This window comes from Xyrauchen texanus, chromosome 24 (assembly GCF_025860055.1).
Source record: "Xyrauchen texanus isolate HMW12.3.18 chromosome 24, RBS_HiC_50CHRs, whole genome shotgun sequence".
Lineage (NCBI taxonomy): Eukaryota > Metazoa > Chordata > Actinopteri > Cypriniformes > Catostomidae > Xyrauchen > Xyrauchen texanus.
In genome coordinates, this window is record NC_068299.1 from 19,406,986 (window position 1) to 19,433,417 (window position 26,432).

At 36.8% G+C, this 26,432-nt stretch overlaps 1 protein-coding gene across 2 annotated transcripts; it reads right to left on the reverse strand.

Annotated features, from left to right (window-relative positions):
* On the reverse strand, positions 1-26,162 carry LOC127618179 (phosphatidylinositide phosphatase SAC2-like). Of its 2 annotated transcripts, XM_052090476.1 has the most exons (21): positions 25,716-26,162; positions 21,167-21,247; positions 19,471-19,607; positions 13,815-13,943; positions 13,540-13,707; positions 12,835-12,891; positions 12,544-12,742; positions 11,306-11,485; positions 10,400-10,467; positions 10,153-10,277; positions 8,667-8,744; positions 8,447-8,567; positions 7,864-7,992; positions 6,843-6,960; positions 6,527-6,719; positions 6,241-6,261; positions 5,893-5,964; positions 5,721-5,794; positions 5,471-5,599; positions 4,954-5,041; positions 1-4,835 (listed from the first exon to the last, which is right to left on the reverse strand). In XM_052090476.1, the coding sequence occupies exons 1-21, from the start codon at positions 25,810-25,812 to the stop codon at positions 3,710-3,712; spliced, it is 3,390 nt and encodes a 1,129-aa protein (XP_051946436.1). In that variant the 5' UTR covers positions 25,813-26,162; the 3' UTR covers positions 1-3,709. The 2 variants fall into 2 exon arrangements, with proteins under 2 accessions (XP_051946436.1, XP_051946437.1); XM_052090477.1 differs by lacking the exon at positions 6,241-6,261.
* Positions 26,163-26,432: the final 270 nt, after the last annotated feature.

The following is a 26,432-nucleotide window of genomic DNA, read 5'->3' on the forward strand; positions in this document are numbered from 1 at the left end:
TCCATTGTGTGCTGCTAAAAGCAAGTGAAATGTCTTAAACCTTACCAATAGTGTCATAAAAAGCAAATGTGAGATGGAAAAACAACTTATGAATGTAATTTTGTGGTGCTTCTATGACACTTTCGGCTCTGGTTCTTTGCATCACATATGCTACGCTATTAGTTGAGCTACTGTGCAGTTTGAAGCTGGTTACTGTACTGTAGTTAGTTGTGTAATGCAAATGTTAAAATGTGTCATGAGCTATAGTAAAATTGTTTAGATGTCATAAGATAGCATTGTGTGGGAACGGAGTGAAAAATAGGTGTTCATGAACTGATAATCTGCCGTTTTACTGGTGATTTGACTGAAAGGGGATAAAAGTCGTTGTTTAAGCGCCTCTAGTGTTCATTCCACCAGGAAATTGCCACGTGACATACACCATTTTGCAAAAATGTAATTACTGTAACATGATTCTATGACAGTTGCAAATGCCACTGGGGGAGAAATATGACAGTCTTTGGAGACTGTAAAAAGGTGACATAAACCAATCAAATTTAACAATATCCTCTCTCTCTCACTTCTGTTCATTTCATTCTAGCTAGAAAAGTTACTTTTTACTTTTTTAATACTAATACAATTTAAAGTAAATCATTTTACTTTCACTCAAGTATATTTTTGGCTAGATACTTTTAATTGAGTAAGATTTTCACTCCGTATCCATACTTTCACTTATAATTTCTGAGTACTTTTTACACCCCTGGTTTAGTCCATGTCTTCTGAAGCAAAACAGGCTAAAAAATAACTCCCTTAACATTTTACAATAATAAATCTTGGCATCAACAGTCTCCTTGGTAATCATGATTTCATTTTTTTTTTTTTTTGGGGATATTAGTTGGATCGCCTCAAACCACATGGATTTAACCACTGGAGTCTTATGAATTACTTTTATACTGACTTCATGTGCTTTTGGAGCATTGTATTGACCTACATGGCTGAGATGTTCTGCAGAAAAAAAGTAAATTATGTAAATTATGAATTTTTATTTTTGAGTGAAATATTCCTTTTAAAATGTCTTTGGGAGGAACCACATTTTGGAAAAAAGGTTGCCATGCTCACCATGTTTGTAATCCTTTTCAATTCTCAAGTGATTTCTACAAGTACTTAAAGAAATCATTGTTCCAGATGTGAAAATTATAGAAGCATATATTCTAGTCATTCAATCATCAATGATCAGGTGCTTATCAAACTTGTAAATAAATCAAATGACATTTTCTTTGAATTATTTACTTTAAAAAAACCTTCCACATACATCCCATAACATTTTAAAATACAGCAGTTTACACAGTTAAGGTTTTATAACATAGGAAATGCTGATGTAGAAGCATGTGAATTTGTTTTTATTTTTATACATATTTTTATAAATACTCTGGTAAAAGCTGGTTACAATGGATGGAAACAATTCACAAACATTTATGGAAAATGGGAAGATGCTGTAAATGTTCTTGATGTGAAAATTATGGACAAATTCATAAACAAAAATGGTTGTGGGACAAAGTAATACAAAATGAGATGTCAGTTCAGTTCCGAAAATGAAAAGGTGAGTTCAAAAGCACTTTGTGATAAATAACTAGGGTACAACCACAAGGACAATGCAATTTATGCATAAAAGAAAAGAAAAAAATTATAAAAAATAATCTAACCCACACCCAAAACAAGAGGAATGTTTATCGTAAGTACTGATTCAAGAACTCTCAGCTCAAACCTCAGCCAAAGAAGAATGTTTCCAGTGCATGCGATCTTATAGTAAAAAAAACAATTGTCTTAATGCCAAAACCTACAATACTGTGTTTCTCAGTATGGCATAACAGCCGCCATATATTAACGGAAAGACAGTTCTTATCTTGGAGGGTTTTTAAAATGACATATCAGCCTCAGGAATGTCTGCGTGTGTATGGATTTCAACAGCATTGTGTAACCCACTACATTGAACAGTACATATAGTCTGTGCTACAGCAGATATGATGGAGAAAGATGAGTAAAAATATAGCTGTTTGAAAAAGTACCTGTGGACCATAGAACTGATATGTCTCCCATAGAGGCCAATATGATCTTCATAGTCATAATTACTGGCTAGGACATGAGATCACAAGAGTGAGGCAGGCCTATTGATATTGTAATGCTAGTCTGATACTGAACTATTCCAGACTTTCTTAGAACCTAAGTACCCAAACATCAATAAACCCCCAATGCCACATGATCTGCACTTAAATTCTGTTAATTAATGCATAATTAAACTAGGATTCCCTGGACATCGTTCAGTAAGACTTGATGTTCTTTCTGCATAAAGAATTTATGAGGTATGGCAGCCTCAAATGATGATCTAATCTGAATCACTTCACTAATTTTAAACAGAATGACCTTCAAGTCAGAGAGCATTATCTAAAGCATGGCATAAATGCATAATAGCTACACCCCAGATGAAACATAAATATAACCTGAATGGGTTGAATGAAAACATCAGTAATCTGAAGGTAGGCTTGCATTTAATGATCTGGTAAGGCTTGCTCATGCCATTTAAGAGTGCAAAAAACTGTCAAGGCTACCTTGCATTAGACCTGTCAAATGCAAATCTAATGTCCTATAACTTTAGATTTCTTTGGTACATTTGAATACCAAAATGAATTTGCAAATAACTGATTTAAGTTATTTGACACAGGAAAGGTTTTTACAACTGAAAATGTGAAATAAACGTAATATTTTAAGACATAAGCTTTTGTATAACCTAGTTATAAATAACTGTCCTCTGCTAACTCTGTGAAACATCAGTTTCCCCATTGGAAAGATTTGACAGATTAGGTTGCATGACTATCAACAGAGCCCAAAGAACGGGAGGTGGCCTCTTTCCATTAGCCTTTGTCATAAATTTAAGAGCATATAAACAATTCTCTGTCTTAAACATCTTAATTGGAGAGTTCTAATGAAACTGCTACAGTACTTACATATAATACTTACATTTTGAATAATATAATTTGACCACAGGTCCTACACAACTATTCTGGTTTTATTTTGGTATATTTTAAATGACAAACACCACATCAAAGATATCTGTATAATAATGTAACTTTATGGTCCATTTTTCTAATGCGTAATATTAAGCTGCCCACTGATAGATATTAAAATGTGGTTATTAGTTTGAAAGGTTTGAGTTATAGCTTCAACAGCCAGTGAATTCAAAGAAGTGCACTGCACAAATGGGGTCAGACATGACAAATCTATGTCTTGGGTCTTGGCATGCAATAAATATTGCCTGCCTTAGCCTACCTCAAGAGTTATTTCTTAACATGCAAACCAGCAATATATAGATGTATTTAGGATTTGACGTAGACTTGGGCACAGTAAGGTAATCTTAGGCTAAGTCCACACTAATACATTTTTGGTTCATTATGTCATCGTTTTCTAGAAAGAGTTTTCGAAAATTCCTGTTCCTGTGAGGATGAGAGGTGTAGACATAGCAAAAGCAATGCGTCTTCAACTGAAAAACGTTTTAGTGTGGAGATGTCCTTAGATGTAATACATACTACAACACTGGCTGCAAACTTTGGTTTGTTGAACTGGTGGGGATATTAGGAGTGTGACTTTAGGTGAGTTAATGTTCGGTTTTGTGAGATTTTGCTACTGTTACTTTACTGGAAGTCACAATCTAACACTAAAAATGCATCTGCTAACAGAACTATATCTGAATTATCCTAGTCTGGCACTGTGTAAACATTGCTCGCAATTCATTTTCTTGAGTTTCATTAACAGCATCTGATTCTGGGCTTTTCTGAACTTTTGCTACAGCGAAATTGATTCCTTGTGTAAGTCCTGTCTGGGTCAAGCTTGCCACCTGCACCATGGAGCTCCTGATCTTTGCAAAGGGTGAAACAACACCTCCATTGCTGTCTGCTGGTGAGGGTCCTATATTGTCTTCCAGACTCTTTTGTGACCCGCATGATGTGGCAGAGCCCAGAGGCTGGATAGTCAGTAGATTCCCCACAGGAACAGAGGAGTCCACCTCGAGCTGAGATGGTCGAGGGAGCTGCAGTTGAGAATGTGAAGAACCTAGCTTTGCATCTGGAGCTGAGGGGGCATTGGTGCCGTGAGGTGCTTGCAGTTTGGGTGGTGTTGCCACTTCCTCAAACACCTCTATTGCTTTAGTCTTGGCATCGTAGACGAATTGGTGGCAGTAAGCATCAATAGGTGTCCCAAAGTCAATCAGAATGGCTTCTTCTGCCTCAGAGGCTGCCCCTGGAGACTGGTCATCTAGGCCAACTGACAAGTTATCTGTAGTCTTGTTATCACAGCCTGTGACTCGGATGACAGAGGGGACTGCAAGCTCAATGCTGCTAATAGATTGTGAGCGACTGCCAAGTCGAGGTACAGATGCTACAATTCCACAGCTTGGAAGCACATAGTCTACGTTTTCCCGAGATCCTGAGCATGGATGCTCGTCCGAGTGGTAGGAATCAGAATCAGAGGAGATCTCTTCAGAATGCTCATCATTAAGGTCTTTTAGGGCTGTCGAACCAGTATTAGCATCAGAAGTCTCTAAACTGCTGTCAGATTTCCAGAGGTTCACGTGCAAATTGGGCTTTAGGAAGTTCACTTTCACCTCAGGCTTCGAGAAGGTCCCTAGTCTCCCTAAAGGCTTGAAATTTCCCATGTTGACGTTGGTCTTTGTCTGCTTCACTTTCTGGTTTAGAGTTGAGAACTTGTTCAAAAGGAAGCTTTTGCCTTGAGCCAAACCAGACCCAAAGACTTGGTCCACGGCTTTTCCTTGTATTCCCATAATATCCTCATGTGGTTTACTGTGTCTCCTGAGACAAAGCAATCAAAGCAAAATGTAACAACATCCAAGCATCCAGTGCAATTTGTAGCCTGAAATCAAATGATAACCATGAAGTTCTCTTAAGCAACCCAAAAACAATAATTTACCTCTCTAATTTCTTCTCAATGACCTGGACGTCAAGCCCCATAGCTTGCTTTGTAATTTGAAGCATTTCAGCAATGCACTGGAGTGTGTCTGAAATGCAAACAATCCATCAAGTGAAAGGGAAAGGATCAATAATTCAACACAACCACCCTTCAAGATGTGCCAGCATAGACAGAGCCAAGTAATATCTTGTACCAACGTAACCCAAAATGTCAATCACAGAATTACACAACGCTGCTAAAAAGTCTGTCTTAACCAACATGCAATTTCCATGCTGGTCTAGGCAGGTTTATGCTGGTTAAGGCTTGTTTGATGCTAGTTTAGCTGGTGGATGAGCATAGCCATATTTTTCCCCAGCAAATCTTTAAACCAAACCAGAACTAACTGGTTAATAAGCTAGTCAAAAAGTCTTGTTGGAACACCAGAATCCCATGAACAGCTATGCTGGTTTTTTTTTAGCAGGGAATAAACTTGAACTATAGCCAATACAAATTATGGCATACCAACACAAGCCCATACCTTTTCCATCATCCTCTGCATTCCGTGTGACAGCTCTCAGTGTATGAAAGTAACCACTTGTCTCCCCATTCTTATAATGCAGTCGCATGCAGCAGTATTTAGGCTTTCCAAACAGAGTAGGTTCTGGGCCTAAACAAATCAACATTGGCAATTGCTGTCATGATATCAATCACAGCATAATATTTGATTTAATAGGATATAAATTCAGCCCACTGAGGCTGGCAAGTTTATCTACTATATATGCTCTTACCAATTTCAATCTTTTCAAGACCTTTTAAACTGAGCCTCTGGTATTGGTTGACCTTGTCTGCTTCCTCATCATAGCTAAATTGCAACAGCAAAGTGGAATGGTGTTACTCAACCAATGCCAGGGAATGGATTATTACTTCTTTAATTCAGAAACATTGAGGAAATGCACTTACTAGGCTACATAATATGCAGAGTTGGACAGAAGGAGAAGAACATCAACATCTTTGTGCGTGGCATCTATTAGACTATAAGAGAAAAAACAGCATATTGAAAAGTCAAACTCTTGGGGGGGAGGCTTGGCTCGGCTCAGCCCGGCTTGTGAATAGTCTCACTAAACCCTTGGAAACATGTATGGAATTTCAGAAAATTCCATCCCAACCAGAAACCGTTTTTAGGCATCCGTCACTCAACACCATGACCTACCACCAACAAAGGCTTCAAAGATTTGAGGAAACATAGGTCCTTCACCCACACAATTATTATAGAACCAAACAGGAAAAAAATAACATATAAACAAGTACCTCTGAACCGTTGACATAAAACTGTAGGGGGAAGAGAACACTAAAAATATATATTTTTAATATATATTAACAGTATTTGTATAATTTTATTTAAATTATTATATTTTTTATTTTTGTTATCAAACTCAATAATAAAAGGTTCTATACAGTTAATTTTTAAGATACACTTACAAAACTGCCTCTTGTTGTGTAGTATTGTGTCTTCTAACAAATGTGCTTTAAATACAATGTGCTTAAAATTAGATCAAAGCATTCCTAAAGTTTACTGAAATGTGGAGTATCTCACCTTGGATCGCAGTCGATAAGAGCCCAGCCACCATGGAACCGCTCATCTTCAGGCAGCAGCAGCTGCATGTATGTCTGCAGCAGAAAGCTAACCTGCTCCTGAGCTCCTCTTTGGCTCTCCTTCTCCTCATGCTCCTTCTCTTTGCTGAAGATGGAGTACAGGTCTTCTGTAACTGGAAGGCCCATCATGAGGTCTGTAAAAAGCAGGGATACACAAAAGTTAAGGTATAGATTAAACGAAGTTGTCCTATTGTATGATTATTTAATATGGAGTCAAACTGAATACATAAGTCATATTACAACATTCTTATTCTCACCGATGACGGCCTGTCGGTAAGCGTCTCTGAAGCGGTTCAGATAGTAACGATTAGCTGAGTTCACACCATCCTTCATCATCCCCGCCAACTTTCGCTCTCCTGTTCGTGTAAAATCACCCTACGCAACAGATTACACACTTCAGTCATCACTGTACTGCAGTAATGATATTGAACAAAGGCTTTAGTCTCAAGATTACATTACTTTCACAATTTACTCCTTATAAAATATCAAATAAATAAAAGTCTTTAAAAGGAATATTCTAGGTTCAATACAAGTTCAGCTCAACAGTATTTGTGGTATAATGTTGAAAAAGATGTACCCCTCATTTTCTCAAAAATCGAGGTTACAGTGAGGCACTTACAATAAAATTGAGTTGGGACAATTTCTTAAAGGGTTTAAAAAGGGAGAAATGTGAAACTCATATTTTTATAAAAGCACTTACATTAATTATTTTGTTAGAACGTGTGTATTATTTGAGTTGTAAATTTGTTTAAATCGTAATTTTTACCATCATTCTAGAGTTTTTAGGTTTACAGAGTTTCGTCTTCATGGCGACACTAAAATCAATTTAACACATTTTGCCTGACACACTTTCTCTGTCCACTGCCGTCTCTGTTCGCCTTCCCTCTCAGGCTTCATCGGCCTAATTAGGGGCCGGGTGTGCGGAATCACAACCCGGACCACCCTACTCCCTGCCACACACCTACATTGTTTACATATTGTAGCTATACATTTGTAACAGTGGGTATTTTATCATTTTCAGATTGGCTTCTTTCACTTCCATTGTGAGTGCTGAAAATTAAGCGTAACTTTTATTGAACCTGGAATATTCCTTTAAAAAAACATGATTTTTGAGCAAAGGCCCCCACATTGAGATCTGTGAGCAACAGTATCTCCAAAGGGGAGAAGTCAAAAGATAAATTGACTTCTCAAGTAAGCTAAATACTGTATTCTGTTGATGCTGTTGAAAGACAAATCAAAGTGAGCATTAAATCAATGTCAGGCATTCTATCAATTTACCTTTAGGGCAGCTGTGCCAGCATACTGACGGCTAATGGTGTCTCCATTGTTGGCCCACATCACCTGATAGATCTTGTAACACTTGAGGGGCAGTGGCTGCTCGGGTGGCATTACACCAAGCTTTTTCAGCTGGAACCAAAAAGATCAAAAGGCTCTTTTATTGTACCGGCATACCGGAAACAGCTGAGTATAACCAAGTCACTATACTATTCTGTGGGTGCAGTATGCCAGTGCTTCTAAAAGCCACAGGTTTATATATATTTATCATTCATTTTAAAAAGATAAGTTTACTCAAAAGTGAAAATTATGTCATTATTTACTCGCCATCAGTTTGTTCCAAACCATTCATCTTTCTTTCTTCTGTGGAACACAAAAGGAGATGTAAGGCAAAATATTAGCCTAAGTCACCATTCACTGTCATTGAATGTGAAAAAGACACAATCTATGTGGTAACTGAGGCTAACATTCTGCCTAACATCTCCTTGTGTGTTCCATAGAAAAAGATTACTTAAAATTTGCTTTAGTTTTTATGTGTTGGTTTATTCGTGCAGTGTATTCCAAGCTCAAAAGTTGATTTGCATACCTGCTGCTCTGTGACTACACGGGCGATTGCGGCTTGTACCACATTAGTTCTATCCAAGCAATCCATGCAGTTAACACGGAAAATGCCCTCCTGCTGGCAGATGACTCCTGCTTGGTCCACCCTATTTCCAAAACAAAGTGGATGGACTATAATAAGCCTGTTGTTCAAATGACATTGAAATAAAGCCAACACTTGAGAAAAAAAAATTATCTGGACTCACCAGGCCCATCTCATGTCCGTGATGATGTCACAAATGGCATCAGTGAGAGTCTGCACATTCTCAAACTTCATCCCTCGACTGGGAAGAGATAAAGGAGAAAATCTGTTTGTTCTCTGACAGAGGGAGACTGATCTATAGTCCAGTTTGCACAAACAATCCAGGTTATCCTTCAAAACACTTGCTTAAATATCAAATTCATTAGCGACATTTGTATAAGGATTAATACGAGTTCAACATTCTTTTACACAGTATGCATAAGTGGATAATTTTTATTTCAACCATGTTAAAGGGATATGTATGACTTTCTTCTGCAGAACACAAATTAAGATTTTTAGGAGAATATCTCAGCTCGTTGGTCCATTCAATGCAATGGTGAATGGTGGCCAGAATTTTGAAACTCCAAAAAATGGTAAATGGTACATGGTCTGCACTAATATAGTGCCTTTTTTAACCTTAGAGGTTACCAAAGTGCTTTACACTGTCCCATTCACACAAAAATTCACACACACACCAATGGCGGCAGAGCTGCCATGCAAGGCACTAGCCTGCCATTGGGAGCAACTTGGGGTTCAATGTCTTGCTCAAGGACACTTCGGCATGTGAAGTCATGTGGGCCGGGCATCGAACCGCCAACCCGCCCTACCACCTGAGCCACAGCTGCCCCACGGGTGGTTTAAAAGTACTTAAAAGGCAGCATAAAAGTAATTCAAATGACTCCCGTGGTTTAATCCATGTCTTCAGAATCAATATGATAGGTGTGGGAAGAAACTGATCAATCTTTAAGTACTTTTTTACAATAAAGTCTCCTCCCTGTGCAGTAGGTGGCGATATGCACAAAGAATGTGAATCGCTATAAACAAAAGAAGAAGGTGAATGTGAAGATTTATAGTAAAAAAGGACTTAAATATTGAGTTTTAGACATTTTGCACTGAATGGAGTTACAGAGCTGAGATACTCTACTAAAACTCTGTTTGTTTTCTGCAAGAGAAAGTCATAAACATCTGGGATGGCATGAGGGTGAGTAAATAAATTTGTTTAATTTTGGGTGAACTATCCCTTAAACATGTTACAGCATTCACACTGTGCACATAACAGATGCTGAGCTCTACTGAAACCATGTTGAAAATAGACTGCTAACCTAAACCAAAAATATTAATATAAGCTTTTATGAAGTATCTGTCACATCTGTCAGGCTTGACACAAGTTAAATGCAGAGAAAGATAGACTTTTCTATTAAGAACTTCTTATTCCAAATTATATGAGCAGTTTATTGCTATACTTTGGGGTATATGTTCCATGTAGATTACCATTTGGATGTAAAAGTTAATTTACATCCAAATGGTAAATTACATTTCATGATGTTCTCTGGGAATAGAACACTCCCAATAAACATATAATAAGTTATGGTCAATATTAATTTAAATGCTCATTGTGGCACACTGGAAATTACTTTTACTTTCTGCACATAGAGCTGTGGATTTCTTACCAGTGCTCATGGAAGTCAAATGAAACATATGTTAGATTGGGATTATTGTACAGCAGCACTTGTTTGAGGAATGTATCACCAATTATCTTCTCACGTCCATTTTGGTCCACTAAATTAATGATGACCTGATGAGAAAATGACTGAGTATTACTGAAAACCTCAGCAATACTGATGTCTATTGCTTTTTATATGACTTGAAATTGAAATAATAACTACTTGAAATTTGTACATTTTAAGCACACCTTACCAGTTTTTTGTAAATCTCAACTTGCTGTTCAAAGTGAGAAGAAAAGTAAGGCATAGTTTCCCTCTCTCCTGCAACATAAAACACAGCTGTGAGATAACATTCTACAGCTCCGCTCATAAGCTTACGTACATAATGTTTTCACATTGGTTTAAAAATCATGTCCTGCACTGATGAAGCTATTTGGTAAAACTGATAAAAACTGATATTCTGGTAAAAGCTGTTCTTGACAAAAAGCCTCAGAGTACTGTAAGTTCTTTGTTTGTTTTGCATGCTCTGCACATTTAAGTTCTCCCCCAAAGTGTCTCAATAATGTTGAGTTCCAGCTTTGCAACTAAGGACAATAGAGGGACTCATACACAGCTATCACAAAATTATGCAAGCAGTCATTGATGCCCAAGGAGGCAACGCATGATTTTAAGAGCCAAAAGGAATGTCAAGATTTGAACAGGATACATTTTATAATTTCTGTTATTATTTTGTCTTGTGGTATATGCAGCTTCAGGGTCATACAAAAATTAAATAAAAAAATCTTATGATCTCTCTTAATTTCTTAAAATGCACAAGATCTTAGGGGGCTAAGCAAACCTATGAGGAAAGGGGTATGCAAGCTTATTTATGGAGGAAACAGTGCTGTAGATCGATCACAACTTTGAATTCACAGTAAAGAGCTGATTTTTCACAACTGAATCAAAAACAATCTCTCAGAGTACTATGTTCAACCAAGAAGCCATGAAAGTACACCTGCTCCACACCTGACGCCATTCACAGGATAAAATGTTTCCAAACAATAACTACACTGATGCATCAAAGTGATAGCTTTGCAATAAACAGAAGCACTAGACTGAGCTATGAGTTAGGTATCAAATCTTTCTTAGTGAGAGAATGGATTACACAGATAGGCCCCACCTTTCTCTATCCGAGGTCTGGGGTTGTAGCGGTATCCAGCTTGGCTCCAAAACACAGGGACGGAGCCTCGTGTCTGTACAAAGGACAGCGTGTGGCTATGCACATGAATTAGCTGCTCGGTCTCCACATAGTTGGCCACATGTCCATCTGTGTCCACTCCTCTTCGCTTGTAGCGCATTCCTTTATTGGAAAGTAAATGACAATATTACCATAAGAACGGATCCTTTTGATTGCACATTGGGTAGATTATATTTACTTTATTCTCTTATGTCAATGTGTTTCTCAAACTGTAGTTTGTGGAGAGCCCACTAGGTTGTATGTAGCATGACTAGATATTTTATTTATTTAATATTTTTATTTGTATATTTTTTATTTATTTACAAGTTTAATATAGCTTTGTGCGTTACTTTTAAGAGGTGATTGATATGAAAGGCAAATACAGTATTATTCTATAGGACCTCAAAAGGCAATTTCATGAAGGCAAGCTTTAAAGGATTAGTTCGCCCAAAAATGAAAATTCTCACATCATTTACTCACCTTCATGCCATCCCAGATGTGTTCAACTTTCTTTCTTTTGCAGAACACAAATTATGATTTTTTGAAGAATATCTCAGCTCAGTTTGTACATACAATGCAAGTGAATGTGTGCCAAAATGCTGACAATCTAATGAGCACATAAAAGGCAGCATAAAAGTAATCTACACGACTCCAGTGTTTTAATCCATATCTTCAGAAGTGATATGATGGGTGTGGGTGAGAAACAGATCGATATTTATGTCCTTTTTTGCTTGAAATTCTTCTCCCTCCCCAGTAGGGAGCAATATGCTTGAAGAATACGAATCACCAAAAACACAAGAAGAATTAAAAAATGTTTATGTGCTTTTTGGAGCTTCAAAGTTTTGGTAACCATTCTATTGCATTGTATAGACCTACAGGGCTGAGATAATCTCCTTAAAAAGTGTTCTGAAGAAGAAAAAGGTCATACACATCTGGGATGGCATGAGGGTGAGTAAATGTAAATTTGTAACTATCCCTTTAAATACAGGAACAACATGTTAAATCAAAATATGGCATTATGTGCATGATACTCACAGTCCTTAAGTTTGCACTGAAAGCAAATAAAACAAAAATTCAGAGTGTACTTTGTTGGGACTATGTTGTACTTTGATATTCTGAATTGATCAGAGGTGGTACTTGATGTGAAAAGTACAAGAACCACTGTGTTTTCTGTACTGTACCTGCACGATGGCGGCTTCGTCTGGAGATAAGGGCCACGGTAAAACGTGGGTGAATATCATCCACACAGGTGGGTTCCTGCAGAGGTGTATCCGGGCTGCTCTTCTCTTCATCAGAGCTCTCGTTGTAGTTCACCACCATCTCCTCCACCTGCACAAAGCCTTGAATGATAGGAATCACCCAAAAGTCCACCTGAGGCACCTACAAAACAGGACATCTTATTTCATTAACATGCAGGGCTGGTTTACATTTTTAAAAATGAACTATTTAAAATCCAGATAACGGTTTTAAACCTTCAAGTTGATGAGGTCTTTGATCATGTGTTTGTTCCAGAAGAATCTATCATCCACCTACAAAACACATGGGGATAAATGCTCTGTGAGTTTCCTAATATTCCTTTATTTTTCTAACATTATTGATGGACTGTTTGCCTAGAAAGACAAGCATATAGAGACAGGAAACGATTGAGGCCAATCTCAATGTTTTGCATTAATTATGTCTGAAGAAATAGCTCATTTGAAATCTGCACACATCTTACTGTTTAAAACACTAGATAAAAACATTTATTTTTAAAGAAAGGGGAAGTGAAACGTATCTATACATCTATCTTGAATTTGTGGCTCAAGTTAGCAACATTATCTCTCACATACAGTGCCACTGCAAAAAAAATACAAAAAAAAAGGATATATGTGTATATATATATATATATATATATATATATATATATATATATATATATATATATATATATATATATATAGGGAGGGGCACTTTGACATTTATGGTGTGCAATATGCTCTCTCTTCAGTTGACCAGCAGACATAAGGAAAATCTAGAGAGGCAACCCCCAAAGAAAGAACTAAAAAATTAAAAAGCTAAACAAATTGCTTTTTAATATTTTACTAACTTTTTTTTTTATATAGTAAAATACTTACATTTTTTTTCTATATTTACTTATATAGCACTTCAAAACAACAACTCAACTTGGAGGGTCTCACCTTTTTCCAAAGGGGTAAATCTGAATCGCCTAATGCTCCCTGTCGCTGGACTGTATTGGTAAGGTCATAGGTCAGACTGTAGTAAAATGAATCAGAGTCCATGAATATCTTATAGAGTTCATCAAGCAGCCGCCTCTCTAGACGCTCCTTCTCTTTATTCTCTTTCACCTGAAAGGCAGGGGATTACTGGATGAGAGTGAACAAACAAATTGAAATGAAAGAGATCTGCCAAGTACATTTTGAAGGATTGAAATGATCATTACTCAATCATCAACCTTTTTCTTGATGGGCACTGCAACATTAGATTTGATCTGACTCAGTGTCTTCAGCAGGAACTTTGATTCATCCGGTGACTGGGTGATTTTCTCGGGTTTGTTGATTCCAAAATGATGTTTTTTACAAAGCTGAAAGAGAACGAGAGGAATCGTTTAGCAAATAGACTATTTCAATTGTAGAGGGAAAGGTTTATTTGCAAACACAATAGATTGTGTTGCTAACAGAATGATTTGTAATCATCAGTGACAAAGCTAAAAAAAGGTCTATCATTAAAAACTGTTTTAGGAATGTATCATGTATTTCTGCATAAATGTATCATACAGTTTGATCTGATCTTGAATAAAGTCACAATGCTAGACAAACACAGTCTGCTTAAACACACAAACACTGATACATTCTTCAGTTGAACACACCGTGTAAACATTTACAGTGCTGGGAGAAAAGTGCAATGTCATTGTTTGTCTACTGCTATAACTTACTTTAAGATCAGATCAAATTTTATGACAAATGAATGCAGAAATCCACAGTAAAGGGTTTACATTCTTTTTCCTGGAACTGTAGGAGAGACATATGTAAAAAATGTAATTCTCCTAACAAACTGCTTCTCTGGTTAAAGGACATCAGACAATGCTGTAAAGTAATTACTCTAATTAAAACCAAAAGGGTGCCAAGATGCATACATAAACTGGCCTGTTGATGCCAGTGCAGATTTGTGTGCCTATAAAACAGAAATAACAACTAGAGTCAAACTACCCAGGAAGGCTGCCTGCTATCCAAGTAATACCAGGGCAATTATTCCGTGACATAAAACTGAAGGAGAGATTGCACTCTAGGAGAATGGATTACAGTACCTCTGAAAGACTCAGACTGTTTCACTTACATGGTTAAACTTTTCCTTTCAATCCAAGAGGCTCTCCTGAGAGACTGACTCCTATGAAACATCATGCTTCTTGTGGAACCCCTTAGAAACACACACCACTACTCTTCCACTAATTATGTAAACCATTCACTACACAAGAGGACTAAAATATCTAATGTGTTGCCATGGGTCTAGGTGCTAACTGGGCACACTAAGAAGTGGGAATTTGGGAAAACTGTCCAGTAAATTCTATGAGGATTGAATGAATAATGACAAGAAATAACTGTAGATGTTAGAGCAAGACATCGTTTTTGATTTTGTTTAAGGTCATTAAATCAAATGTTTTTCAATAACTGTCCAATAAGTGAAAGTAGTATTTAGGGTAAAAAAAGACCCCCTGTTGCAGGGGCTAAAGACCCCTATTAAACACATTGTTTTTCTTGAGAAGGGGAATAGATTTGTTATGAAGAATGTTCAAAGTGGGCTCACATTGACTCATCCAATCATAATAGCGATTAGTTTGCTTATAGAATAATTAAGATGTAATAAAATACCAAATGATTCAAGAAATGGTTGACTTTTGTTAAGCATATATCTTAATTTGTTCCTCAAAAAAAGCATCTTGCGGTCTCAATTATTTGCATTAGTTGACAAATTGTGCCCTATAACTATTACCCTGAGGCCTGTACCATGAAGGTCGCTGAACGAACTCAGGGTTTCAGGTTGACAAATTAAAACCAATCCAATCATGCTTGATCGGTACCATTATGCAGCTCATCAACTTTCTCTGTCAACTCAGGCTTTGATCCTGACTTTAAAATTTGATTGCACACTCGTGCACATGAATGAGTGACATTTGCAGTGCACAACCAATTGTGTGAGAGAACGTGATTCACTTTTCAGTGGGATTTACCTCTTTGCTGAAAGCGGATGGTTATGAAAATAAGAATTTAAATTCATTTAAACTATGCACAAGACATTGTTTTAAAAATATAAAAAATGTAAATGCATTTACACTGCTCAAGATTACAGCATGAAATCATGAAGCCTTAAAACACATGATTTACACAGTACAAGGGGTAACTGTTAATGTATGAGCAATTAAATACATTTACACAACAAGAAGAAACAGCGAGAAGAAACTATGAGCGATCGATTACTGCTGCAAACAAATTCTTAATGTGATAATATGAATATAAAACAACTGGCATATCAGTGCGTAATTGAATTCATCTAGGCCCACAACAAGATCACACAGGCTCATTCATTTTAAAAGCTTACATTTATTTACAATATAAAAGCTTTTATATATTTGAATTGAAAACTATTACAAATAAATATAGGCTACTAATGTTTACAAATAGAGAGAATTAAGATGTATATTCTCCCTAAGTTTATTTTCCTTGTTCAAAATCTACCAGTTTGTACATCAAAAGTGTTTTTAGACAATGGAATAAGCTACTTTGTAAATATATATGGGATAATAGGAAACCTAAAATTGGTCTTTGAGATTATATGTAGGTGGGAGGATGAATTAAAAATACAAATGAATCAGCCAGACTGGGAGGAATATCATATTATTCATTCCATACTACTCAATCCAGTGTTGGATGGAATATGCTTGGAAGATACAAATGAAATTGTTATAACACCTGCTATTCAAAGTAAATACAATAATATGGTAAAAAGGGATTGCTAGAGAAATTGTGGAGAAAAAAAAGGCTCATTATAGTCAAATTCTATATGAGTGCTCTAAATTGACAACTTATTGAAATGACGTGATTAGACAGGTTAATTTAATATTTAACCGCACAATAGAAATACATCCAGAAAACCTGACTACCACCCCTGGAGTTGAGTTTGAATCCAGAGTGTGCTGCGTGACTCCAGCCAGGTCTCCTAAGCAACCAAATTGGCCGGTTGCTATGGAGGGTAGAGTCACATGAGGTAACCATCTCGTGGTCGCGATTAGTGGTTCTCGCTCTCAATGGGGCACGTGGTAAGTTGTGCATTGATCGCAGAGAGTAGCATGAGTCCCCACACGCGGAGTCTCTGTGGTATCAAGAACGACGAGCCACGTGATAAGATGCGCAGATTGACGTTTCAGAAGCGGAGGCAACTGACACTTGTAATCCGCCACCCGGATTGAGATGAGTAACTGCGCCACCACGAGGACCTACTAAGTAGTGGGAATTGGGCATTCCAAATTGGGAGAAAAGGGGATAATAAATAAATAAAACTGAACAAAATATATTTAGGGTAATCTGAATAGCAGCTTTGAAAGAAATTGGCTTAAACCAGAACCCCCACAGTTTCACAGATGGAGAGAAACAGTTTAGGAAATATACCAAATGGAGAAAATAACATTTAAAATTAATAATAAAAGTCTGGAATGTGAACATAAATGGGATTATTAAAAAAAAATTATTAATAAATGTAGATATTGTTTCCTTGAGATTCTTGATTTTTGAACAAAATTATTTTGAATATTAGGTATAATGTCCTATCTCATTTATTTTTTATTTTTTTAAAAAGGAGGTGATGCCTTAAATTAGTTTTTTTATGATTCACTTTATTTGAAATAAAAATCCTCAATCCAGGTGGCAGAGGACGAATCTGAGTTGCCTCTGCATCTGAGACCGTCAATCCACGCATCTTATCATGTGGCTTGTTACTGCGGAGACGTAGTGTGTGTGGAGGCCCACGCTATTCTCCGCAGCATCCACACATAACTTACCACGTGTCCTATCCAGAGCGAGAACCACACATTATACTGATCATGAATAGGTTACCACATGTGACTCTACCCTCCCTAGCAACCGGGCCAATTTGGTTGCTTAGGAGACCTGGCTGGAGTCACTCATCACGCCCTGGTTTCGAACTAGCGACTCCAGGGGTGGTAGTCAGCGTCTTTACTCGCTGAGCTACCCAGGCCCCTCAAAGCAATTACATTTTTAATAAAATACAACACCATCTGTTGAAAATCTACATTTAGATTCTCAAATAAATCATTTATCATGAAGAGCTGATTTTTGTGGATTTCTAAAATTTTATTTGTAAAGCATGCTATAAGAGATACGGGGGAGTGACTTGATTGCATCTGCGATGCCATTTAATTCACAGCTGATTGGTTCAGCATCTATTAGTGATCTGTAATCCAGAAAGAAACCTGCTATGGAGCAGGTTAGCCATGTAGCGTTAATTGCTATAAAGCTGATCAACTTTCATACTTTCAACTTTGGTATATAAAACATGGGGTTGAGGCAAACTAAACTAAAACTTACCTGGCTATCCACCGAAACTGGCTTCATGGTACAAGCCTCTGGTATCTACACTATATCAATATAACATCTCTGGTGGGCCTTTTACCCCAGGCTAGAGAGCCTTTTACCCCAAGAATATATTGCCATTATATTCATGCTGTTTAGCCAGAAGGGAACTGGCCCCCACAGTGAGCCTTGTTTCCCCCAAGCAGAGGTGGGTAATAACGCACTACATTTACTCCATTACACTTACTTGAGTACATTTTTTGTGAAAATGTACTTCTAAGAGTAGGGTTAATAGTGGATACTTTTACTCAAGTTAATTTCGAATTATAATAAACTAGAATAAACTAAAGTTTTTTTTACTTTTACCTCATTACAATGGGTGATGTTCCTGTCATTACATTACTGGTTTTAATTAAATACAGTAAGTGTTAATAAATGCATAATTTATTGAAAGATGTTTTAACAGATTTTTACAACAGCAGAGCTTTGGAGCTGCGCTCTGTCACTCGAGTCAAGTCCACCACTGCAGCAGCAGCAAGCGCTCGAAGCAAGCACTTTCTTTCATCATGCAATGCCTTCATTTTATACCAAGACACGGCACAGCAACTATTGCGTTTGACTACGTGCCGTACTTTTCTCATGGACAACAGAGAACAAACTCTGAACTTAAATAAGCCTAACATGCTACCAAATACAGAGATATGGTGCAGTTTACCCTGTAAAGAACTGATGAACTAAATTCTTTCTATACTGAAAACAACATGAGGGTGAATGATTAAATAATTTCCAATAAGAATGATAATAATAATAATAGTTATTATTATTATTATTATTTGTATTATTCTGTAATATATGTAAAATGTGCATTATGTCATGGAATATTGGGGACTAAACATCCATTATTTTACATATGGAAGTACTAGCTACTAAAGTATTATTTTAATTGGATACTTTTTTTTACTCTTACTCAAGTAATTATTAAAATAATACTTTTACTTCTACTGGAGTCATTTTTTTTTCCAAGTAATTGTACTTTTACTTGAGTACAATTTTTAGCTACTCTGCCCCCAAGGTTATTTTTCTCCATTAAACAACATCTTATGGAGTTTTGTGTTCCTTGCCACAGTCGACTTCGGCTTGCTCACTGTGGTTCTAAATACAACTATTATTTACTTATTTATTTAATGAACTATTTTAATACAATCACATTTTTATCAAATTGCACAATGATGACTCTTAAGATATTACAGATTTTACAGTTTCATTTTCTGTTAAAGCATTATTTTCTGTAAAGCTGCTATGAAACAATGTGTTGTGAAAAGCACTAAACAAATAAAAATTACCACTCAACTTTATATAAAGATATAAGAAGACATAATTTTTTTTAGCTACAGTATATTGCTGTGGCCCAAATTGCAATATAGTTAAATCAAATCCAGCATGGATGAGTTTTGCACAATTAGACTTTTTCCATTGGCTTTATTTCATAATGCATGAAAGCTATTACCCCTAGTGAGTATCATTCACCTCTAATTCCAGATCCTGTGGTTCATCCTCTGAGAGTGGAATGACTACTATCTTGGTGATCTTGAACACTTTGTGGTCTCCTGGCAACAGGCCCACCAGTGCTTTCTGGCGAATCAGAATCAGGCCCAGAGGAAGATCTGCACAAAAGGGGAGGAAAGAAATTTGTTATGAGTGCAGAGTTCCAGTCCAGACACACCTAAGGCTATGACAGCATATTTTCCTGCTCTAATCGGCAAGGAAGTCCAAGCTGATGATTCATTCTGATGGCAAATATTCTCATAACAATGACTTCACAGACATTTAAATTGAGGTGCAGTGCAGTCATACTTTCACTAACGGCTCAAACAAAATCAATAGATGAAAGCTCTCACAGTAGTAGGCAACTCTCAAATGTTTGGTTCTTAAATTTAATGAGAACAGCCTGAGCTCTTTGTACGAACGTTGCAAGGAAATATCAGGTTTGCCCACTGGATTCTGTTACAACATAAGTTATGTACAGTAGATAGCTACAGAGTCATGATATGGCTCATTTATCTGTGTAGTCCTTCCCTGAATGTGCATAAGAAAAACAGAGAAGTCAAGCATGAAAAGCCAACCAATTATTTTACTATATACATTACATAGCGATGTCAGCATTAAATGCTTACTAGAAGTATTGCTATTCTAACATTAAAAAAGGAAGAGAGACCAACGCTCACACTGATACAAATAAAGTCAACCTGTTAACAAAGCACAGAGGCTCACTTCCTAAATGAGCCATTGAATGATGAAATGAAAATGTGGTGTATGCCATCATTTTCGTTTCATGCAAACAATTCATCAAGACCTTTTCATAATTTTTACCCATTAAGAAAGGTATTTATTTACAGAAATAGCCCAGTATACAGTATATTGACAAGGAAATACTGACCCTTCAACCGTCTCTGGTATAATACTTTTACTTAAAAGTACAATGGTATTTCCATGCTTTTTGTTTTTTCTTCTTCTTTGAAAATGTATTATAGTGAATCCTATAAATACATCATTCTGTGTCATGGTACAGTATATATCAAATACCATAGAATCACCATCTGATATAATTACTGTACAATGGTTACATCGCAGTTCTTTTCTGTAAAGGTATAGAAGAGAACAGCATCTTTTTTAGGACTATTTTAAAGGTGATGTGTCATTTTTTTTTATGTTAAAATACACTCTCCTATCCAATCAGGTGCACAGGTTGTTTTCAAAACCAGCTGGGCATTATTGCCCGCCACACCTCTGCCTGCAGTATTTCTCTCTGTTGGTTAGTATATTAGATACATTTATATGCTATGCAGTCTTTGAAATGCTATGAAGTTCAGATGTTTTGTCTGGTGATAACTGGAACTGGACAACAAAGCACTGCAAGTCATTAAGCAGTTACAAAATAACAGTAAACCCAATTAAACTGGAATTTCTGGTGCTGGAGCTGCCTTTCATTATGTTAATCATTACGAGTCTCTGGTACCCAGTTGCTTCCTTCTTCAAACTCAATTAAGGCAGATATGGGAACAATCACATCTTCTATTAAATTAGCTTTTAAATGGGATATCAGAGACAGTGAGATTTGTTTAAAAGCCTATTTTAGTCCAAGAGCCACTGAATTTATTAGGATCATTACAATCAATTAAAAACTAACTCTCATCCTTTATTCATTATTATACCAGTGACTTACCAGCATGAAGCTGTATTTTTCCAATAACACCCTCCACAAGCCCCAAACAGACAGGGTTCCAGGCCAGCAGCAGATCAGTTGCTAAGCAAAGGATGAAAAGAAACATCACATTTTAACTAAAGAGTCATCAACATCATTTTTATTTCAATTCCTAATAAAGAGTAATAGGGCTTTTGATTTGTAGATGACGATTCAAACAATACCGACACCAGATGAGGTGATAATCCAATTCTTAAGAATCTGGACCTGCAAACTTAAAGGATACAGGTTTGAGTCCAGGTAGGGATAGTTAAATCCCATGTACTATGACCAAAATCTTGCACAATCCTGTACATTGTGATCTTGAGCCAAAGCTCAAGAGGTCCGTCCATGCAATTTATGGTTTTAGATAAAGAAAATTTGCTGAATGACAAGCAGGAGTCCATTAATGACAAAGGGCAGTTGTTTGACATGAGAAATTTAAACTTTTACTTCCTCACTAAGAAAACCCAGTAAGAGCCCAAATCTGATTTGTAAAAATACAAAAAATAAACTAAGACTTTTGTCACTACACATAACATCAGGTGCCAACCATTACCCAACACAGTACCAAAACTGCTTATATGCATAAAAAACCAAAAAACTTGTATATACATGTACAATGTATTACAATTACCATTACACACTGCACAGATAAGCACAACAATATGGATAATCATTAACATGGAAAACTGACAATTTTGTAAATGCATAAACAGCAGAAGTGTGATTTACCAGCCTAACACTTTGAAAATGACAATAAACTGGCCAAATTTTTTATTAGTATTAGCCATATTACCAAGTAACATGAATTTCAAAAATAAATTATTTAGAATTTTATGGAAAACATTTCTCCTCCCTTTTAAAAGTTGATAAGCCTGTTATTTTGCAATCTTAACTTTAGAGAACTATATGGTTATTTGCATATTATTATTTGCATGCAGTATTGTTTTATCCTAGCAATCGTTATAGTGACCTGGGCCCCATTTTTGAGACTCAATTATATAGGATACAGCCAATGAATTATTTCAATGTGATCTATTGATATGAAAGTCTAAATGGAAGAGTGATGTGGCTAACCTTTCATTTGAAATTCTGATCTGTTCATGTGACATACTACATTGACTCTGAATTATAAACAAACTATTAAGTACTACAGTAATATAACCTCACCCTGACATGAGGCCAAGTGAGGCATTAAGCATAACTGTATCTATGCATCATGCTTACAGTGGAAACCCTTTTCCAGTTAATAATGGAACAGCGGTGCAACCTAAACCCGATCAGCCTGGCTGCACACACATGATAAAAAAAATAAAAAAACAGCTAGACCTCATTAAAAGTTTCACAGGAAATATTATCTGATAGGAGAGATAGTCTAGCTGTCCATAAAGTGACAAAAGGGCAGGCTCAGGTGTGGATCGGTAGACATTCAAATGTGTGGTAGAACAAAAGTGTAATGTGTTACTACATAAGAAAGGCATTGGTGCTGTTTGTGGTGAAAAGCCTGCCATGTATCTTTACCAAAAGGTAAATGTCTACAAAAAACATATCTGAGTGACACATTTCAGAATTTTTATATAACAGAAATACATTTCAGGTTAAAGGCACAAGTAAAGCATATATGCATTCATGTGAGAGATGCCAACATGGCCTAAAGTTAGAGTGTGTCTTGTTGGTTGAGTGCCAGTGCAGAAAACAGAGAAGCTTATACCACTGGCCATCTACTGCTGTGCACTGACCTAATACACCTAACACTTTCTCTAGAAGCACAGTCACATGGCTGACCCCTGACTTTAACCATCACCATTTTACTGATCTTTTGTGAGAAGTGAAAGGGAATTAGCATATTTAGTTGATAAATATCACCAACTCACTGGTAAGTGTTGATGTGATGAATATTTAATACTTTAATACAGTACATTATACTGTATATTTATACAGTACTGTGCAAATGTTTTAGTAACTAGTGAAAAATGTTGATAGTGAGGATGTTTAAAAAATAATGACATAAATTTTTATTTATCAATTAACATCATTAAAATTCTAGTAAATAAAAAGCTAATTCAATATTTGGTGTGACAGCCTTTGCCTTAAAAACAGCTCCAATTCTCCTGGGTACACCTGGACACAGTTTTTCTTGGTTGTTGGTAGATTGGATGTTCCAAGCTTCTTGGAGAACTTACCACAGTTCTTCTATCTATTTCGGCTGTCTCAACTGCTTCTGTCTCTTTATGTAATCCCAGACTGACTCAATCATGTTGAGATCCGGGCTCTGTGGGAGCCATACAATCGATTATAGGGCAACTTGTACTTCTTATTTTCAATTATATTAGCAAACTGAATGTTGAAATCTAAAATGAATATTTCCTAGCGATATACTAATCGCAGAGTGTATAAAATAGCCATTTTAAAGGGGTCATATAATGGTACATGCACTTTTTCAAGTTGATTGTACTGAAATGTGTGTTGGCTGTGCCTGTACACAACCATCCTACTATGATAAAAATCCATCCAGTGTTTTTGTTTTAATCTCCTTTATTTTCCCCTGCCTCAAATCGAGCCGTTCGACCGTGTGACGTCACACGGTCGGACGCCCCTCCCAGGATTGTTGATTGACAGCAGTGTTTCAACACAGACCCGCCCTCGCTCGTGAGCGAGCTGTCAATCATAGTCCGTCATCATTGTTGATACACTGGAGCAGAATGGCTCTAAGCGATTGTGGTGTTCTGTTCTTCGGCGTAATAACGAACACAGCAGTCATTTTCATGTTCCTAAATCTGAACCGCTGAAGACGCAGTGGCTGAGTTTTGTTTACGATGGGAATATTCCCCACGAGCAACGTCAATGCGTTCATGTTTGCGCGAATCATTTTTCACCAGACTGCTTTATAAACGAGGGTCAGTATAAAGCTGGTTTTGATAAGAAGCTGCTGCTGAAAAAAGATTCGGTACCAACTATTTATATTCCCTCTGCACCTCCAGAAGAAGTAAGTGTAACGTTTTATTAACCTTTATATTAATCTTTGCAAATCGCTTGCACGCTTCACAATGAATGTGGCTAATGTTTACACTCAGGGTACATTACGGCATGTTTTCCATAACGCTACGACGTTCTCAATATAATTCATAATCCCACGCTTATAATGAACAACGCGTTATGGTTATTGTGTTATTAAAAACTGTGTACGGAGGGGCGGGTGACCAAAGCTCATTATCATTTAAAGTCATATGCACTGAAACGGCGTGCTGAAAGCAGAGCTGTTTTTGAGCAGGTAAAATGAGTGTTTTCTTAAAATACTAATGAGAATTTTTAATAAAAGTATATTACAAAGTTTTCATTTAGACCCTAAAGATTCATATTAACTTGTACAAAAACGGCATTATATGACCCCTTTAAGACAAATGTTTTGTAAAAAAATATTAGAAAAATAATAGACTTTATGCAGTACTGTTTATACAGCATTAATTATGATTTGATGTTGCTAGAATTTGAAGAGGTAATACATTTGTATTAATTCAATTGATGTATTTGACATAAATGGATGAGACACAGCTTATGTTTTAAATGGTTAGAAAAAAAAGCTCTCATAAAACGTAAAAAAATGCCCCTTAAAAATCAAACCCAGAAGGAAAATATTGTACCTTAATGTAAAACTTAATTTCTGACACTGATATACAGATGTTTCTGTCCAGTCAGACATGTTTCATATTTTATAACAATTGAAGTCATAATATTTGATCATAGCCTGTTTTCAGCCTTTTTCACATGACAGCAATATTTCTTATTATTATTATTATTATTATTATTATTGTTGTTATAATTATCATCATCATCCTTATTGTTATTAACAGAAATGGGACGTCAAAACATAAACCAGAAATGACCAAATAACGAGAATTCCCAGCTGATATCAAAACGCCATTGACCAAAATGTACCTATCTTTATATTCCAAGCATTGGGTGTTAGAACTAGTATGAAACGGGATTTATGAGACGACATTTAGCCAAAACATCATCGGAGCTATCCACTTTCACCCGTGTCATTCACGCACAGCTGAAAGTAGGGCAGTGAAAACAGCAAACTGATACATGTTTGGGCATCTTTCAGACAACAGCCTTGCTAAATAGATGAGAAAGAGAATTCAGACACATCAAGCTATTTAACATCTATAACTAAAGGGTTTTCAGAGATCCGCCTCCTCCTGTCAGGAGTACAAATCACACCTTTCTGCCTCTATTTTGAAGCTGTGTGTCGTGTCCTGGAACTGTGCGCGAGGAATGACAACAATGTAGCCCATGAAAATGTAACACTGTAAGGGGCCGTTCACATAAAAACTCGTTCTTGCGTAAAACAATAACAACAACAACAAAACTTTCTTTGGCCGTTGCATTTGAGCTTTTATGAGGCAGTGTCAAGTTAAACTGTTAAGAACGCTTCTCGAGAAACCTGCCTTCAGTTCTATTCGTGGCGCAGCGTCTATCTTTATGAACGGCCCCTGACACATGTAAGTTGAAATATAACCATTACCCGGTCTCACGATCAAAGATCCGTCCTTCCTGCTGCACCACAACGCGTTATCTCCGCTCTGGAGAATATAATGATCTTTAGCTTGAAACAGCTCCATGCTCGCCAAAATGCCAAAACATGAGCGCGTCCAGAAACCAGACAGTTGGATTTGTTCCCGATCCGAGTAACGAGGAAATGATGAAGCGGCTTCCTTGACGTCCTACTGGCAGTCCCTGTAAATGCCAGCAGCCTGGTGCTTTGAACCAGCTAACCTGCTAGCTCTGTGCGTGAGTGAAGGTTTATAATAATCTGATAAAACTCCGCATCTTGTCGCTATGTCAAGTACTGGCCGATCATCGAAAATGAGTCCTCGGCGCATTTAAACGCTGGTGATGTTAAACTGGTTGGTAAATGTGCCGACCAGTCTAATAATTTCCACTGAGGGGAGCAGCTCAGCAAGCGACTGAAACAATTTCCTCCAGTTATAAACACACGTGACCTCCTCCGTCACGCTGAAGATCCTAGTTCATCTGCTGGAGTTGCACATGTTTTTGAACTAGCCTGCTTGCTCTTTAATCCAGTGTTATCGGTATTTTTGAGTTTACATCATATTTATATATTTATGTTGCATTTGTATTGCCTAATTTCCATCATTGATGGGTTGTTTCAAATATAATTTTGCTAATGCTATGTTTCAATGCTTGTTGGCAAAAGTTTATATTAGGCTTTTTATCAAAA

Coding starts and splice junctions, on each gene's coding strand:
- LOC127618179 (XM_052090476.1), bottom strand. CDS start 25,812: ATGGAGCTGTTTCAAGCTAAAGATCATTATATTCTCCAGAGCGGAGAT. Junction 8,745..10,152: donor TTTGACTTCCATGAGCACTG/GTAAGAAATCCA, acceptor ATCTCTTCCCAG/TCGAGGGATGAAGTTTGAGA. Junction 4,836..4,953: donor ATTGAGAAGAAATTAGAGAG/GTAAATTATTGT, acceptor GCTTTGTCTCAG/GAGACACAGTAAACCACATG.